The sequence below is a fragment of the Zalophus californianus genome, chromosome 17 (assembly GCF_009762305.2).
Source record: "Zalophus californianus isolate mZalCal1 chromosome 17, mZalCal1.pri.v2, whole genome shotgun sequence".
Taxonomy (NCBI): Eukaryota; Metazoa; Chordata; class Mammalia; order Carnivora; family Otariidae; genus Zalophus; species Zalophus californianus.
The window spans coordinates 3,841,484-3,859,688 of NC_045611.1; the positions used below are offsets into that span (position 1 = coordinate 3,841,484).

Here is an 18,205-nt window from a genome sequence, read left to right on the forward strand (position 1 = left end):
TCCCAGCAGACCCCAGCACAGAACTCAACATACTACACAATCACAACCAGAGCCTTTCACCAACCCCCCCCACACACACACACACACGAGCACCCAAGGGCAGGGCCTGCCCGATTCCACACCGTCAGCCACAAACATTTGTTGATCTCATGGGTAGAATGTGTGATTCTCCAGGTGTGTTTCCCCAGGGCAGCTCTGGACAAGGGTAGAAAAATGAGCAGGGATGAGAGGCAGAACTGCAGCTGTGTCCCCATCACAGGACTTCCAGAATTTCTTTCAAAACCTATACATCTAATTAGCTCATATTACTGAAAAAACAAGCCAGCATCAAGTGGCATTAGGTTGTGGGCTTGGTCCTTCTGGTGTAGGGTTGCCCCCAAAAAGGTGATCCAAGAAGTTTTTCTGACCCTGACATGGGATGGAATATCATGGTGTTTGGGGGGCTCCCACATCCTAGCCTGAATTTAAAACCTAGACCCCACGAAAGGGGAGATACTGAACGAAGGTGTAAACTTCCAGGGATAAGATTCACACGTCTGGGGAGTCCGGGGATCTGAGGCACACCTGGTCACTGCAGTTCCTGATACCATATCCACGCCTAAAGGGGGATTCGCAGCTAAGGGGGTAGATCTTAAATGTTCTCCCCATGAAACAGAAAAAGTAACAATGTGGTGAAATGGTGGTGATCATTTTATAACTGAAACATGTATCAAACCAACATGTTGTATCTTCAACTCACACAACCTTATGTGTCAACCCTCTCTCCATACAGCTGGGAAAAAGGAAAGTAAAATAAAGAAAACCTAGACCCCAGGAAGGCGCTCTCTCCTTTCCAACCCCACAGAAGAGACCGCCAATCAAGCGGTCTTTTTTTTTTTTAATCTTTTTTTTAAGAGTTCATTTATTTATTTGACAGAGAGAGACACAGCGAGAGCGCGAACACAAGCAGGGGGAGTGGGAGAGGGAGAAGCAGGGAGCCTGCTGAGCAGGGAGCCCAATGCGGGGCTCGATCCCAGGACCGCGGGACCATGACCTGAGCCGAAGGCAGACGCTCAATGACTGAGCCACCCAGGCGCCCCAAGGACTGGATATTTTAGCAGCAAGTCCAGACACAGGGTTAATACTCTGTTCGACGGTGCCAGCCTCCGGTCAGACCTCACGTGTGGAACGCAAACCGCCTGTGACCCCCGAAGACCAGACGTTTCATTTGGACAGACGGGAAAACTTCGCAAAGGTCACATGGTGAGTAGAAGCTCCTTCCACAATGGCCCCCATGAATGTCCCACCTGGGGCTACGTGGCCATCGGAACTCAAGTTCCCAGGTACTCTTCCCAGAGGGCAGAAGTATCGCCCCTCTCCACCATCCCGACCAGGCTGTGGACCTGGGGCAGAAGAAGAACCTGAACTCCAGATGTGGGGGCTTCCCCAGCCCAGAAAATGTGCCAGTGAGGCAACCCTGCCCACAGCCTACAAACCCTCCAAAGACAGTCACAGGGAGTTAACCTTCCAAGGGTAAGATCCTGAGAGATCTAAGCAGGGAAGGGGCCAGAAAGCTTGGAGGACTCTGGACTTGGCCAGAGACTGCCTCCCTGCCGTCCTGCCCCTCCCTGCTTCCAGGGAAGGCTGAGTTTTGGAGATCCTCTGCCTCTGCTTCCTCTTTCCCAGGTGTCCCTAGTCGCCTCCAGGTTAAGGACAAGTAGAGTCGGGAGGGCTTACTCCTCTGGGCAGATGGCTCCCAACCTGCCAAGAAAAGCCCGGCCCTCCCCTTGGAGGAGGTGGTCAGAGCTTGAGAAAGGCCCAAAGCCCAGCCATTTCTCAGCTGCTCCTGAGAGGGTGAGGGTGCCAGTGTCGGCCCAGCCAGGCGGCCCCCTCCAGCACTTTCTGGAAGGTTCCCGCCTCCGTTCACCTGGCTTAGATGTCCCATGAGCCCGGCCTGGGAAGGAGGGCTGCCAGGCCCTTCCTGAAGAGCAGGGAGCCGTCGGGGCACAGAGAGCCGGGAAACACGGAAACAGATGTGCGGGCCGGCCCTGACAGGCGAGTAATGACAGACGCTCTCTGCAGGCCTCAGATGTCAGCGTGGAGAAAAGAAAGGGGCCTCAGCAGCAACACCTGTTCTGGGCTCGGAGGCCACGCTCCAGGGGCTGGGCCGGGTGTCCCCACAGTGAGGGGCCAGGGTGTGGTTAGGTAAACAGCTGCACGCTCCATTCCCCAGAACGCTCCCTGGACGGATCGCTGGGTCGCTGGGAGAGGGCAGGACAGCCGGCCCGCCAACTGGCAAGCAAGGAAAGCCCATCGATCATGCAGTGGGCCTGTCGGGGACGACCCGCAGCAGGAGGTCCCGGCTGAAATCTGAACACCGGCACAATGCGGCGGGGAGCAGAGACAAAGGGCACCACTTATCAGCAGGGCCGCGGCCAGGGGCGCGAGGGACATGACAGCGGGGCCAGCCAGTGGGGGCTTTTCGGGGCCTCTGACCCGTGCAAGCTAACTCCCGCCTGTCAGGGCTCCAGGGGTGGGGGAGGCACGTGTGGGGAAATTCGGACCATCCCCCGTCCAGGGCACTGCCACCTTCACAGGGGGAGCCCCAGGGGGAACAGAAAGGCAAGAGACAGTGGAGGCTGGAGCCCAGATGCCAGAGCCGGACTCCTGGGTCCAATGCCGGTCCTGCTGTTACTAGCTGTGTGACCCCGGGCAAATCGCTTGCCCTCTCTGGACTTGCTTTTCTGCTAAGGAATGGAGATGGTGTCATCTCCCTGAAGAGGGCCGCTGGCAGGATCCAGCAAGAGTGATACAAGGGAAGTGTGGGGCACAGTCTGGAACACAAAGTGCATTCTGTGAAGCCACCATCATCATCATTATGTCCCCGGATGCTGCCTCTGGCAGCCTGGACCGCTTCGCCCCGGGGCTCTGAAGGGAGGGACAACCCCTCCCCCAGCAGGAAGGTGGGGGGTGGGCAGAGGCCACAACAGCACAGCAGGTGGGAGCCAACAAGAGACACAACCCCCAGTTACCGGCACCTCAGGGCGAGAGAAAGGAATGAACGTGTCTCGCGTTCCTACTGTGCACCTGCGGCTCCCACCGCAAACCTTCCAGAGGAAAGGTCATCTCCATCTCTCTGGTGCTTCAAGAAGGCAAGTCTGGCCCCGGGTCACATAGCCGGCTCCCAGCAGAACGAACACTGAAACCAGGGCTGGGTGAAGGCCGACCCAGAGTCTCATGCGCGGCTTCACGGAGGGGCCCGGGCACTGGCGTTCCTCCTCAGGGAGGGGGTGCCGGGCCCCCCAAGAGGGTGGGCTGCAGCCTGCCCCACCAGCCCCAACATAGCGCTGCGCCAGACGCCGGCTCTGAGATCTGGGGGCTACGGGACAGGGCGCCCCCCGGGGAAGCAAGGAGTCCGGCTGGAGGGAAACGCCACAAACACCATCCAAACAGGGGGTGTCGGTGACACCTTCCTTTCCTGTTTCTCCTTCTCCCTTTCTCCGTGTCTCAGGCTGATTCACTAATGAATGAACGTGGACCAGGAACAACAGGAGCCATCACAGGAGGTGGTATCGATGAGGTTCCGGGACATGCTGTTCTGGCTCAGTGGTTTCCCGGGGGCTACCTGCCAACGCCCCCAAGCCACTCCCCCCGAATCCTCAAACCACACACCAGAGACAGGCGGGACCGGGAGCTGCACCCCCCACCGGAGTCCCCGCTTTGTCCCCAGCCGTGAGGCCAGCACTCGCCCCTTGTGCCCACCCTGGCGCCGGGGGCCGGTCCTGCTCTGTTTATGGCTCTCCGCCACCGCCATGCCCCTCCCCCCTGACACAGAAGGCACAGCACTTGCCACCAGATCCCCAGCGTCTGGAACAGTGCCTGGCTCAGAGTAGGCGCTCCATCACATTTGTTAAATGAATGGGCGGGAGGAAGGAAGGGCAGGAGGCTGCATTTCCGGCTTTCGACTGATCACCAGTCAGGCTCTCCTCTAGGCAGGAGTGGATGCTTCTCCCACCCGCTGGCTGTGGGAGCCTGGGAGCCGCAATGCTGCCCTCCCCCCCACCCCCCACCCCCAGGCCGTTGGCCTTACCACCCACCTGGATTGCTGCCACGGCCCAGCACTGGGTGGATCTCTTCCCCGAGCGCGTTCCCAGCCTTCTTCCAAGGACTTTTTATCTCTCCTCTGTGCCTGACTCCCAGGCCTGGAGCTGACTGCAACCTCTCTCCCCCTCCTCCCCACTGGCTCTCCTGTGCCTATTCTGATGGACCCCGCCCCCGAGCCCCACCTCCACCGCAACCCACCCATCTTCCAAGGCTACACCTCCACCAGGGGGTGGACGGAGTGGGGCTCAGGGATGGGAAGACCCAGGCTGAAGACCCACCCCAGCCACCCCTACTGGCTGCGTGACAGTCGCCGACGCCATCTGACTTCTCTGAACCTCAACTGTACTCATATGCAAAATGGGAGTAATAAGGCCTCACAGGAGCAAACGAAATAACTTGCTTTAGAAACGGTGCAAAAACAAGAAAGCCAGTCAGCCTTCCCAAACTCATGCTGACCCCTTCTGGGCAGACACCAGCTTGCGTTTTCATCCCCACGGGGCTACCCTCTGCAGCCACCTTCCCAGCTGGACCGTTTCCTGCAGTTCCTACCCGGGAGGCCCACACTTGGCATCTCATCAACTCCTGATGAGTGAGCAAATCAACACAGGAAAACTCACCCCAGAGTGGATGTTCTGCAGAAAAGCACTCTGGCAAACCTCAGAGGAAGCGCTCTGACGACTCCGTGTGCCCCCATCCCCAAGCCTGAGACCCATGACCATCCCGCAGACTGAGAGCCACGCAGAGGATTGACCTATATATCCCAGACAACCCTGCCCAACACGTCGGGTGGATGGGAGGGTCCCACCGTATGCCAGGCACTTGACTTTCTGGGGGCAGCTGGGTGCCCAATCTGTTTGCATACTTGGCCCTCCAAGGGCAGGCGATCCCGCGCTCCGCTCCCCAGCCCAGGAGACAAGCACAGGGAGGGTGAGACACATCCACTCAGGTGCTCAGTGGCCGAGAGACAGGGCAGGATTGGAAGCCAGGTCTATCCTGCTCCAAAGCCAAGCTCACCTCCCAGCTCCAGCCCTTCTGGAAACTTCACTTCTTCAGATACCCAGGAACAGACCCACAGGCTGGACGGCCAGAGGCTGCCAATGAGAAGTCCAGCACCAAGGTGGGGAGCGATACAGTGCACGCATTTAGAACGAGGGGCCCACCAAAGGCCCCAGTTACATCTCTGCGGTCCAAAAGGGACACTGGTAGAGAAGGAAGCCTGGGCAGAGTGTGAAGGCCCAGGGCAAGCACCAGAGAAAACGGGAGGATGCGTCCACTTCACAGATGCAGCCACTGTGAACGAACCCATGACCCAGGAATCTCCGCACGCGTGCACACGCACATACGAGGAGGAGGCAGGACGAGAAGCCTCTCAAACGCATGGAACGATCATTCCTGAACAAGTCAGGGACACTCTTCCCCGTCCACAGGGCCCTCTGCCGGCCCCTCACCAGTGGCTCCCACTACAGGCATCTGATTAAAACAAACCATTCTAAGGGTCTCTAGCGGAGATTAAGATCATCACGGTGATCACAACTCACCAGCACCTACTTCCCCAGACCCACTGGGGGGCAGGCCCTGCACTGGCCTTATGCAAAGCCAGATCCAAAATGAACTGAGCCCCAGTCCGGCTCCTCCCGGGTAGGGAGCGTGAAGGCAGGCGCCTTACAAAGGGGGCGAACGCCAGCCCCCCCGACCCCCTCCGCCCTCTTCCTGCACAGCTGACTTGCAGAGAAGAAAGACTCTCTTCCCACCAGGGGAAAAGTCTGTTTAGGCCACTGTCCCCCGGGTCCCAAACCCCCACGTCTGAAAATCTGTTTCCATCTGCTGTGAAGCAACCGGAGAGTCTCAAAGGAAAAGCGTTAACTTGGGGGGAAAGCTGCTAGAGCTAAGCGGGGCCAGTCCTCGAGAGTAGAGAGGAACCACCACCTCTGCTGCATTTCCAACCGGGTGAGCACAGGGACCTCCCGGTGACCTGTGCGGCTGGACTAATTACCAATGTTATCAGGCGGATGACAGACATGCCCCGAACTTCCTCTGTTTGATGGACTCGGCTGCAAACACACTCAAGTTCAGGCCCGAGCCTACTGTTTTCAGCAGTGCCCCCATTCTTCCACAGACCACTCCCCGCACTCCCCCCAACTCTACGTGCCTCCTGGCTCAGCCAGGCCCACGCACTCCCCACGCGCCAGCCCGGGAACCCCCCGGGAAGGCACCTCCTACTGGAACGGATCACGCAGAATCAGCACGCCCTCCTTCCCCCATAAAGGAACAGAAAATAACAGGTCTTCCTTCCCTGCTTGAATCACAGAGGCTGAAGGGAAAATCGCCGCTTACCTTCATTGCCGCTGCCACCGGGGAGCTCCAATCCACAGGCCCCTGACGGGCGAGCCCTGGGCCAGCGCACACCAGGGTCCCGCACTCCACGCAGGCACCGATGATCAGCTGCCGCCCATCGTCCACCAGCAGGCTGTGGCTGGCTCGGAGGGTGTAGAGGAACAGAGGTAGCCGGGCCACCCGCACGGCCTTCAGCCCGAGACACCGCTTTTTCTCCTGCTGGCAAAAAAAGCACACGAACGTCTCCACTTGGTACTGCCGCGACCAGGGGCTGACGGTGTGGTGGGCGCTGCGGGCCTCGTGTTGCAGCCACTGGCCCAGCAGGTCATGGTAGCAGAGGACGCAGGTGGCCACCAGGCCAGTGGAGTCGGCAGGTCTGGCACGCGGGGCGGGCTGGTAAACGGTGAGGAACGGGAAGAAGGGCTCCTTCTCGCCCAGGCGGCTGGAGGGGTTCACGTTGAGCTGGAACTCCTTCCCAGGGCCCAGCTCGGCCCCGCAGATGTAGCAGACTGATGCCGGGCTGCCCCGGGCCAGGGCCGGCGGCTCGGAGAGAGCAGGGTCTGAAGCCGAGAAAGCCTGGTGGTACCTGCCCAGGAACCCCTGCACGGAGGTGATAAGCTCCTCGTTCTGGCAGGCCCGGTAGAGGGCCCAGACGTCCTCCAGGACGCTGAAGCACTTGGGGCAGCTTCGGACCTCACAGCGCTTGTTGGGGCCCCGGGCGTTGGGGGGACAGGGCAGGAGGCTGAGGAAGGGGAAATGCATGGAGCCTCTGGCACTGCCGTTGAGGATCCTGGAGGCCACTGCCCGGGCATCCTGGGTACAGTCCTCCCCGCAGAGGTAGCAGGCCTCCGGCAGGACCCCAGCCGGTGGGCCATCTTCTCTGGGGAGCCTCCTGCCTTTGGAGGCCATGCCGGGCGCATGGCTGTTCAGGGGCACCACGTAGAGCCGCTGCAGGACCGGCACGTTGGCCAGCTCGAAGCTCTGCCACTGCTGCATGAGCGAGGAGAAGCAGCAGGGGCACACCAGAGTGCTGCCGCCCTCGCTGATGGGCTGGGCCCCTGGAGGGGGGCTGTGCAGCCACAAGAAGGGGAAGAAGGGGGCCTGGGCCAGCTTTTCCTGCTTCTGCACGTGGATCTGGTGCTGCGAGGCCGGCGCCAGAGCCGACCCACAAATATAGCAGCAAAGGCCCTCTGGCGGCGCAGCCCTGCTCTCCAGGGAAGCCCAGGAGACGCCGCCTGCGCTCTCCTTCTCTTTGAGGCCAGGGAGAGGCTGCTCTTTGCGGTCCTCCTCCTCGCTGGTGATGTTGATGTCACTGTCCTCGGACATGCAGTAGCTCCCGCGGGGCTCCCCCGGCGGCCTGCTCTCGGGAGTCTTGGCGGTCCTGCCCGAAGGGACTCCTTTCATTACCTCCGCAGGGGCCGCGTGCACGGCAGGGCCTTGCCAAGGGTCCTGAATGCCCCTCAGGACGCTGGCCCGGGCCTCGGGGACCCAGTGCCTCCCGGCGGCCTTCCGCCTGCGCCTCACGCCGGTCTTGGGCTCCCCGTCCCCGCGCTGCTTCGAGGGCGCCCCCTCCTCCTCCACGTCGCCCTGTCCCGGAGGGAGTCCCGGCGCCGGCCTCCACTCCTGGCAGCGCGCCCCGCGAGGCCCGGGCCCCGGGCGGGGACTGGCGGCGTCGCGCGCGGCCGGCTCGGTCTCGGAGAGGGGGTCGGTGTCCGACAGTTCCGACAGCTCGGAGTCCCGCGTCTCGTCGCCCGCCGCGCCGCCCAGCGCGTAGGCGACGTTCCACTCGCGGGGGGCCCCGGCGGCCCCGCGGCGCCCGCCCGCGCCCGCGTCGCACTGGTGCGGCCGCTTGAGCCAGTACATGCGCTTGTCCACCGGCGTGCGGGCGCGCTCGAACGCGGCCCACTGCTCGCCCAGGAAGCAGCGGCACACGGCGCACACCAGCACGCAGCCGTCGGCCGGGCACAGCTCGCGCGCGCCGGGCGCCGGCTCCTGCTGCTGCAGGAACGGGAAGAAGGGCTGCGCCGCCGTCCCCGCGCCCGCCGCCGCCGCCGCCGCCGCCGGCTGCTTCACCTGCAGCTTCAGCTCCTTGCCGCGTCCGATGCCGCCGCCGCAGATGAAGCAGGAGAGCGGCGCGCCGCCCCCGCCGCCGCCCCCGCCGCCGCCGCCTGCCGCTGCAGCCCGCTCGCCCACGGCTGCCATGAGCCGCTGCTTGCGGGAGAGCGGCGCCGGCCGCCCGCTCATGGCCGCGCCGCGTCCGCCCGGCCCCGCGCCCCGGGGCCCGGGGCCGCCCCTCAGCGCCCGCCGCCGCCGCCGCCGCCGCCGCCGCGCCCAACTTGGGGCATGAGCGCGCCGCGAAGTTTGGCGGCGGGCGGCCGGCGCGGGCGCGGGCGCACGGCCGCTCGCAGGGGCGCCCCCCCGGCCTGCCGAGGCTCCGGCGGCGCCGCGGCGAGCGCGCCCGGAACGCAGCGGCGGCGGCGGCGGCGGCGGCGGCGGGCCCCGGGCGGCTGGAGCGGCGGCCGCATGTGCGAGCTCCGGCGCCTGCCAAAGCGTGGGGTCATTTAATTGGGGAGGAGGGGGGCGGGGCGGCGGGCGGCGCGGAGGGAGGCGGGGGAGGGGGCGGAGGGCGGGCGTGCGGCGGGCGGGGAATCCCTCCCTCGCGCTCCCGCCCGGCGCCCGGCGCCCCGCCCCCTCGGCCCTCCCTCCCCCGCGGCCCGAACTGCGCACAATGGCTCGCCGGCTCCTATCTATTTTGTGTCCAGCCGGGAGCCGCGCGCGGTGATTCATGGCCCCAATTAGGGGCTCTCTCCAGCGCGCCGGGTTCGGGCCGTCCGAAGGGTCTCCTCGGGGACCTGCGGAAACCCATCAGCGGCTGGAGCTGCTCTTTAAGTAAAGGGCAAGCAGGACGCGGCGTGGGGGTGGGTGGGAGCCCGGTGAGGACGCGGCCGGCGCCCGAGAGAGAGACCGAGGAGCCCCGGAGGGACTCTCGGGAGGGGCAGCGCCCAGACGACTCGGCTCTGGGCGCCCCGGCACCCCTCCTCGTTTTAAAGGAGGGACCAAATGAGGGTCATTTACGGCCCTGCGCAGCCCCGGGTTGGGGCACCTTTCAAGGCCCAGTGTGCTAATTTTGGAGACAGACGGAAGAGGAGCTATCCCCTGCCTCCTGGAACACGTTAGTGAAGGCACCATCAGGGGGACAGGGGTCCTCAACTTGCCACGCCTTTTCCCACCGCTGGCCGGGGGCTACCGAGCCCTCACCAGCAGCACAGGAAGGGTCCCGTGTGTCTCGGGGCTGTGTGTTCTAGAGCAAGTGACTCAACAACTCTGGGCCCTTTCTTCCTCTTAATAAATAGGAGCTCTGGCAGGGGATGAACTGTGCCAGGTGCTAGTCTAAGCACTTTATATACATCAGCTCAGTTCCTGCTCCTTAACTCTGGGTTAAGGGCTGTCATCAGCCCATTTTACAGATGAGAAAGAAGAGCCACTGAGGGTCAAGTTACTTTTCAGGCGTGGTGGGCTGGGATTCAGCTCCAAAAGCCCCTGCTCTCAAGCCCCTCACTAGGCAGACATTTGGTCCATGTCACCCATCTGCTGATGGAAACTGTCCATGGCAGGGGACATGGCCAGGACCCCAGGACCCCTCAGTCTTCCCCACTGCTGTGACTCAGGCTGGGAGGGCTTGTGCAAAGCCAGGCCTTTCTGGGCCTCCATTTCCCATCTGTGAAAGGACACCTCTTCCAGCTTCTAAAGTCCGTGAGTCTCTGACTTCTGAGCAGTTGACAGCTATCCCAGCCTGCCAACTGGAACCCAGAGTGAGCCTGGGGACAAAGGTGCCAGGTGGGCCCCTCTGCCCTCTGGGGCATTGACATGTAAATAAAACTCGGCTTCCCCTGGGCATGGAGGAGGGCCATGCATTATAAATAAACGGAACAAGAGAAAAGGACCACCTCTTGGGAACCCTTGGGGCATATTCCAGGGCTCACAGTCTAGGACTTAAAAAAAATCATCATCATCATCATCATCACCACCACTACTACCAGAAATTCAGTACTGCAGGTCCTTATCCAGGCCCAGAAAAAAAGTTATGTCAGCAAAACTGTCCGGAAGGAATGTTGGGGTGGGGGTGGGGGGGGCTCCTCGGCTTCTGGCATTTTTCATATCTGGTGGCAGGAGGGGCCTGATCAGGAAACTTAAAGGGCTGGGGTCTGTTCATGGTGGCCTAGCACAACCCTCAAGCCCCATACAGACAACAGGTTGCTGGTAAAATAAGGTCGGCTTAGGAAATGCAGGTCCCGGGATGGGGGGTTTGACGTGAACCCCTGGAGGCCTGGCCCATCCTTACTCCCACCTCGAATGCCTCTGCAGGCTCTCTCTGCACACCAACTCCTGTCCATCTCCAGGGTCTCAGCTGCAGTGCCCTCCCCGAAAGACTTCCCTGACTTCTCTACCTCACATAGGTCTCCCTCACCATTCTCCGACTCAGCTCGTCAGCTTAGGAATTTGCCGTTGATTTTATTTTTCTGTCAGCTGTTCCAGAAACCTGGGGACTCCCGCCCCCCGCAGGAGCCAGGTCTGTTTTGCTCACTGTGTATATCCACGGCCCATGTCAGGGCCTGGGTCCCGTGCATTTGGGTCCCCATCCTGCCCCATCCCTACCTGTGGGAGTCTTGGGCAAACCTCTTAGCTCCTCACGCCTCAGTTTCCTGTTCTGTACAATGGGTTGGTGATCCTCACCAGATGTTTCTGTGCCAGCTGAGGCCCTGGGTAGAGGGTAGGTGTGTTGTGTGTGTGTGTGTGTGTGTGTGTGTGTGTGTGTGTGTGTTGCCCCCCCCCCCCCACTTCTGACTCTACCCAGTGGTTGACGTGGTTCTGGTACTGCCTGTTTGTATTTCAATGTGGGGCACTGTGTGAGGGAGGAGGGCCACAGGGGTCAACGGGACAAGATGAGGGAGGCGGAGTTTTCTTGACTAAACTGGTCTTTAAGCAGAGCTTCCTGAGTATGTGCATGTGTGTATGCAGCTGTTAGTGTATGTGTGTCCTGATGTGTACACATGTGCGTGCATATGGGACCAGGAAGCAAGTGATTGCAGATCAGAGCAGGAAGAAGGCAGGTGATGCTGGTTGGTCTTCTGCGGGTGGGGGCCTTGGGGGTGGGGCTGCCAGCACCACATGGCATTTACTAGCTGTGTGGCCCTGTGTGGTCTGCTCCTTAACCTCTCTGAGCCTCGGTTTCCCCATCTGCCAAGCAGGGATAACAAAATGACCCATCCCATAGGGCTGGGAGGAGGGTGAGCTGAGACCGTCCATGTGAAGCACACGCTCAGGACCCAGAAATAATAGGAGTGTTTGTGCCCATTGGTCGAATGTTAATCACACGCAGGGACCTGTGCCTTACAGCTGGCAACTCACCCGGTTGTTGCAACAAGCCTGTGAGGGAGGTCTCATATACCCCAGTTGATAGGTGAGGAGGCAGGGGCACCTGGCAGGGACATAAAGGCCCCAGGTGGTGTAGCTAGGTGAATCTGAGCTGGAAACCAGGCAGTGTGTCCCCGTAATGCCCTGGGTGGCCCTGGGGCTTGAGATGCCCATGCGTTAGGGCGCCTTGGCCTCCTGCTCCTCACACGTGTTCCGAGCCTCTGACAGGCTCCTGGGTAGACACAAAACAGACAACACATGGGCAAGACGATGAGGCTTGATTGTATTAACTTCACTTGGGGAGCGCACCTCCCCACCCTGGCAGAGCCATCTCCCTGCGTCCGCTCTGAGCGCTCTGAGCACAGGGCCCCCTGCAGCTGGAGAGAGGGTGCCGGTTTCCCCCCAGCACCCCTGCCTGCTCTCCCCATCTTCCTTCCTCCGGTTGGGAGTGGGGGGCTCGCAAGCAGCGACAGGTGCTCAGGGGCAGACGCGGCACTGCAGACGGACGGACGGACGGTGAGAAAGCGCCCCACCTCGGTTCTGCAGGAGACCAGAAGGCTGTCAGCATGGAACATCTGGGCACATCTCAGATCTGCGGCTTCCTGTGGGGTTGTCTTGGCCCAGAAACCGCAGGAATCTGCCCTCACCCTGCTGGGGAGGCTGGTTTCCAGGCGCTGAGCACTTATCACATGTTATTTTGTGCATATGCTCTGGGCCTGCCTCTCCCCCTGGGGCAGAGCCCGACTGGCTTCCCCGGTGCTGTCCCACGGTGTCACAAGGCCGGGGACGTGGTTGGGGCTCAATCTGTACTTGAACTTGGGATGCCAACACCTCACCAGGCCTTCCAAGTTCCAGAGTTGCCCAGCCACTCTGGCCGGCTTCCAGTCTCCTGCTCCCCCTCCAAGGGCCAGCGATGGACGCCAAGTCTATCCTGGTGCCCTCGGCCTCCTCCCTTCCTACTGGGTCTTTGCTCTGTCCCTCCTCCCTCAAAACTGCACATGGACCTCGAGCTCCCCTTCCTGGATTGTTTACCTCTGCAGGCTGGTCTGTCCTTCCTCTTGCAGACGCTGTGGGTGCTGTGTGTTTGGCCTCTGGCTCGCCGAGGACCAGAAAAACAAAATTTATCATCTGACTGCCCTATTTTTTTTTCTTTCTTTCTTTCTTTTTTTTTTCCCCTAAGAACGAAGCAAGCACTTCTCTGCCATCCTCAGAAAGAGCTTTAAACATGGCAGGCCACCGGCAAAAATATGTCCTCCTTCTCAGAGGGAAGGAATGCAACCGTTAACAATAAAAAAAAATCCCTGGGATTTATGGGGGCCTCGGGCTTATGAGCCGTTTCACACCCATTAGCTCGCATGACAGAGCAATCGAGGGGGGCAAAGCAGGAATCATCGGCTCCATTTGAGAGACAGGGAAACCGAGGCCAAAAGGCACAGCTCCTGAGACTGGGAAAAGCTCCCGGCTGCCGAGGTTGATGAAATTTCCTTGCATTTTCTATGTGTAAACCAGGCTAATCTGTTCAGTGTAAACGTGAAAAGTGCACAGCGTGTTTGGTGACCTTGCCTCAGCGTCCTTCTTTTTCTCACACAGGACAGTGCGCGTGGGAGGAGGCACGCTTTCCATCTCGGGGGCCTGAGACCCCGATGCAGACGCATTCTGTGCGCTGCAAAGTGCTTCATTAAAAACAAAACAGTGCTTGCATCACACATTTTAAGGATCAGAGCGTGGGGTACAGACCCTAAGAGCTGAATCAGGTGCCCCTCAAACCTTGCCTGGCTCCCAGGAACCTGGAAAAAGAATCTAGAAGCAAACAGTGCAGTCTCCCCTCCGGGTGACACCATTCCCTCGACCTCCTCCGCCTCGAAACCCGAGGCTACTGCCAGCAACTTTAGGGGCCTCGTAAAACCCCTTTGATGAATGATCGCCAGGGTGGACCTGCCACTGGGGATGCGGGGACAAACACTCCACATAAATCTTGAGTGAACTCAAAGGCTCCCTGGCTGCTGGTTTCTCAACAGGCCCTGATCTGCGGCACGAAATCACAGCAATCATTTATACGCTTAACCGCCAGGCTCCCAAGCCAGGGAGGTTTCCTGAGAACGCAGGGCGTTGGGGGGAGGTGGGGGGGCGGTGGAAACCAAAGTAGATGGTAGCTGCCTTAAGGGTACCCGGCATGCCCAGTAGGCACTCAATAGACGACCCAGCTCGCGTCCTCCGGCGTGCCATGACAGTAAGCTAAGGTTTGCTGGATGCTGAAATGAAGTGCCAGGTGCTCTGTTCAGAGCTGACAGCCCGATCTCGTTTAGATTCCATGACCGCCTAGAAGACAGGCGCTCTTGTAACCCGATTTTACGGACACTCAGGAACGGGGACCGCACGTCCCCAAGGTCACAGAGCTGGGAAGTGGCAGAGCTGGATTCAAACCCAGGCCGTCTGTCCCAACAGTCCTGCTCTAATCCAGCCTGCTGTGCACTCAGCTCCTGGCCTGCCAGCCAGCTTCTGCAATAAAGGCACCCTTGTCCCTCGTGGGGTCCTGCCAGGGGGACTACTGGCCAGGGCTTGCTGGACGCCTTCGAGTCCTGCCTCTGGCTCCACCAGGGGCCCCGCCCCAGCTCCCTCACCCTCAGGCCCTGGAACAGTCGGGGGGCTGCGGCAGGTCCCCAGCACTGGCTAACGGGGAGCGGGGGCTGGCAGCCTGCAGCAATGGATCCTTTCCAGCTCTTCTCGGACACTGAAGGGTATTCCAAGCCTGCCGGCCAGCCCGCCCACCCTGGTCTTTCACTTCTGCCATTGCTTGGTGCCGGACTCATGATGCGGATGAAAAAAATGGGACTGAAGCATGCGTCTAGCGCTAATCTGGGGTGTTTTTCAAAACCTCTCCCCGACATGTGACCCCCATGCTGAAAAGTGTGCCTCCCCGTGTACGGACAGCCTGTGGGACTTTCACAAATTGAGCACGTCTGTGTTACCGGAACCCAGAAATAAGCATGTCCAGTCTTCCAGAAGTCCCCCTTCTGGGGTCCCTTCCGGGCACTGCCCCCCCCACCAAGGGTAACGCCTTCCAGCCAGGGCTCTGGGCGCCCCGGCTTCTAACACCAAACTGGTGTTTTCTTTTTCAGCAGCTTTGTTGAGAGGTCATTCACATGCCACACAACTACCAGTTCTGTGGTGGACATTCAGTGGCTTCTAGTATATCTGCAGGTGTACATCACCACCCCTAAAAGGAACTCCGGACCTTTTATCTAACACCTCCCCCCTCCTGCCCCCCAGCCCCTGGCAGCCCCTCGTCTGCTGGGTCTCTGTGGATTTTGCCAGTTCTGAATGTTGTGTGGAAATGGACTGAGAGACTATGCTATGGGGTCCTTTGTGCCTGGCTTCTTTCTCTCAGCCTCAGGTTTTCAGGGTTCACCCATGTGGTGGCATGTGTCAGTACACGCTGTCTTTGTACTTTATATAAATAGAAGTATGTCATATGTCCTCTTTGAGTCTGGCTTTTGGCTCTATATTATGTCTGTGAAGTTCTTCCCTGCTCTTCCCCGTAGGAATACTCAATTCTCCTTCTTCTTCTCCTTTTCTTTTGGTATATAGTATCCCACTGGTGACTCTGCCATAACTTATTCATCCAGTCCACTATTGGTGCGTTTGGGGTAGGTCCTGGGGTAGGTGGCATCAGGCTGATGTGAACAGTCTTCTCTGAACATTCTAGTCCACGTCTTTTGTTGGAAACACAGAATGTGTCTCTGTTGGGCAGAGTCGAGGAGTGGAATTACTGGTCCTCAGGTAGCTATAGGGTAGGTGTAGGGTAGGCATCCGTAGGTGCTGAGACGTCGGAAACCATGTTTGTGGGTGCTCATGGAATACCCAGGGCTCCTTGGTTCCTGGCCCCTGCTCTCAGCCGCCCGCTCGCCAGCCCGGCCCCGGGTGCCGTCTCCCTGCAGGGCCCTCCTCCCTGCCCAGCGGCCCCCATGAAGCCCACACGGGCCGCAGAGGAAAAGGGCCCGGTGGCGGGTGTTTTCCTTGGGTTGTGCGAGCACGCGTGGTTTCTCTGCCCTGGCTCTGAAACTGTATTCCTTTCACAGGCCAGAAATACTTAGGCATGGCTTGCTCTAAAAGGGGAAACACATTTTAAAATTCCAATCTGCCCAGGTCTTAGAATGATTTAGAACATTCCAGCTGTCGAGAGGATGGCGCTCACCAAGAACAGTGACTTACAGTCCCTAGTTCCCACTTTGAGTCCTGACTCCACTCCCTCCTGGATTCAAAGCATATTTCCAGGGTGGGGGCGGGGAGGGCTGGGTTCAACACTGTGCAGGGTCCAAGCCTACTGACTGCGGGATGGTGCACACACGACCTGCACGCGCTTGGGGTGAGGAGATCTCAGATCCTAAACTGGCCACCCTCCGTTCTAAATCTGAGCCTGACATCCCATTAAATCCTTTCAATTGACTCCATGAGGTAGGGACACAAGTGTCATTTCCACTTCATAGATGAGAAGCATTAGGCACAGAGAGGCTAAGCTACTTGCCCAAGATCACACAGCTTCCAAGGGACAGAGCTGAAGTTCAAACCCAGGCTGGCTGGCTCCAGAGCCCGCGTGCTTGAGCACTGCCTTACGTTGCCATCGAATTTCAACATCTGGATGGAAATGTACTCTCCGCGTGGCCTTGGGCAGGTGGCTGAACTCCTGAGCCGCATTTCCTGAGAGCACCTGTGTGTGGGGAATAACCAGGCCTGCTGCCCCGCGTCATCATGGGGCAATGGGGGCCCCACTGATGACACAAGTGCCCCCCCCCGCGCCCCATGGGGCGTCTATTCCTCCCCAGACGCGGCTCCCTGAAATGGCTCCTGCCTTGAAGAAGTGGATGCCTTCTAGAGTGTGTTTTGGGAAAGTTGAGACTTTGGACCTTCTCCAGCCCATCCCCTTTATTTAACAGGTGGAGGGGCCAAGGCCCCAGGGCAGCCCCAGCTCGTCCCAGGTCCCGGGCACGCAGAGTTGCGAGGGGAACTCCCACCCGATCGCGCTTCCGCTCCTTCGGGAGATGGGGGTTTCTGGCTTTGAGGCCAAGATGCCCTCGTCCTGTCATTCAAGTACATCTTCCTGACTCCATGTCTTCCTCAGGTCCCCAAGGCTTGGCTCCCAAGATGCCCAGTTCCAGCCTTTAGAAGGGAAGCAGACAGAGCGGGTCTGACACTCTGGGTGGTCTCCTGGGGCTCCAGGCTTGCCCCCCCCGACGGCTGTGGGGTGAGGGGACAGGCAGGAGGTTGGGGTGTCCCGTTGCAACTCCGGCTGGGCACCCTGCCGTGCCTTCCAGAAAGACTATCTCCTGGCGGGGCCACCCGGACCCTGCACGGCCATTAATATTTATCAGACCTGAAAGCCAATCCCCTGGAGAAGGGAGAGGAGCCATGAACAGGTGTCGTGGTGGCTGGCACCCCAGCCCGGGCTGCAGGCAGCTGGGGGGGCTTCGTGGAGGGTGAGGGGGCAGATGAGTCAGGCTGAGCAGAAGGCCCCTTCCAGGGGCAAAGATCTCAAAGGATGGCAAGTGCATGATCAAGGAAGCAGACACATCATATGAGAAGCTGGAGCTTTCCGGCTGCTGTGGGTGTGTGAGGCCAGAGGGTGGGGAGGAGTCCGAGGGCCCCTGGCTTGGGGTGTGAGCCGTGGCAAAGGGATAGGTGGGGCGGGGCAGCAGTGGCCTCCTGCCTGTTTCCCCCGCTGAGGGCACCTCACATCTGCTTTCCACGTAGGAGCTCGCGTAGTCTTTTCCAAAGTGCAAATCTGGTTGTGGCCTCCCTCCTACTTAAAATTCTCCTCAGGTTTCATAGCTCTCCAGGGAGAAAAGATCAAACCCCCTGTTGGCTGTGCCCTGCCCACGTCTCCGGGAGCCCCCAGGACTCCACTTGGCCCCTTGTGCCTTCCGGGTGCTTTGGCCTTTCTAAGAGGCACCGTGCAGTTTGCTTCACAGGGCCTTTGCACGTGCTTCTTAGTAGCCTGGAACTCGCTTCCCTCCCCACCGTGCCCATTAATTCCTGCCTGTGCCAGACATAAGCCATTCCTCACCCTTCTGCTCTGCAGGCAGTCCCTGCAGACTACAGGTCGCAGCATCCCTTGCCTTGTGACCACCCCCTAGGTTCAGCCAATAGAAGCACCAGAGGGAGACGGAAGGGCGGGCAGAGAGAGAAGCCAGGGTATTTCTTCCTTTCTCCTCTTCTCTGCTCTCTCCCCTCTCTGTCTCTCCTCTCTGCTTCAGGCAGTGTCTCCAGAAATGGCCTTATTTCCTCCGTGGCCCCAGCAACAGCTCTAGTAACACTCCTCTTTGTCTCTCCGGCCTGGATGGGGGGGTTTGTCAGCAGCTTTCCACGGCTCCTGATG

At 59.9% G+C, this 18,205-nt stretch overlaps 1 protein-coding gene across 4 annotated transcripts in view; it reads right to left on the reverse strand.

Moving 5' to 3' along the window:
* GSE1 (Gse1 coiled-coil protein) overlaps nucleotides 1–8,407 on the reverse strand; it is a 400,092-nt gene extending 391,685 nt beyond the window's left edge. For 2 of the 4 annotated variants that reach the window (XM_027617163.2, XM_027617160.2), the window contains exon 1: nucleotides 6,418–8,405. In XM_027617163.2, the coding sequence (XP_027472964.2) occupies nucleotides 6,418–8,280 (1,863 nt within the window). In that variant the 5' untranslated portion in view covers nucleotides 8,281–8,405. Of the gene's footprint in view, nucleotides 1–6,417 lie in introns of all 4 variants that reach the window. The other 2 variants (XM_027617162.2, XM_027617161.2) reach the window with 2 other exon arrangements.
* Nucleotides 8,408–18,205: the final 9,798 nt, after the last annotated feature.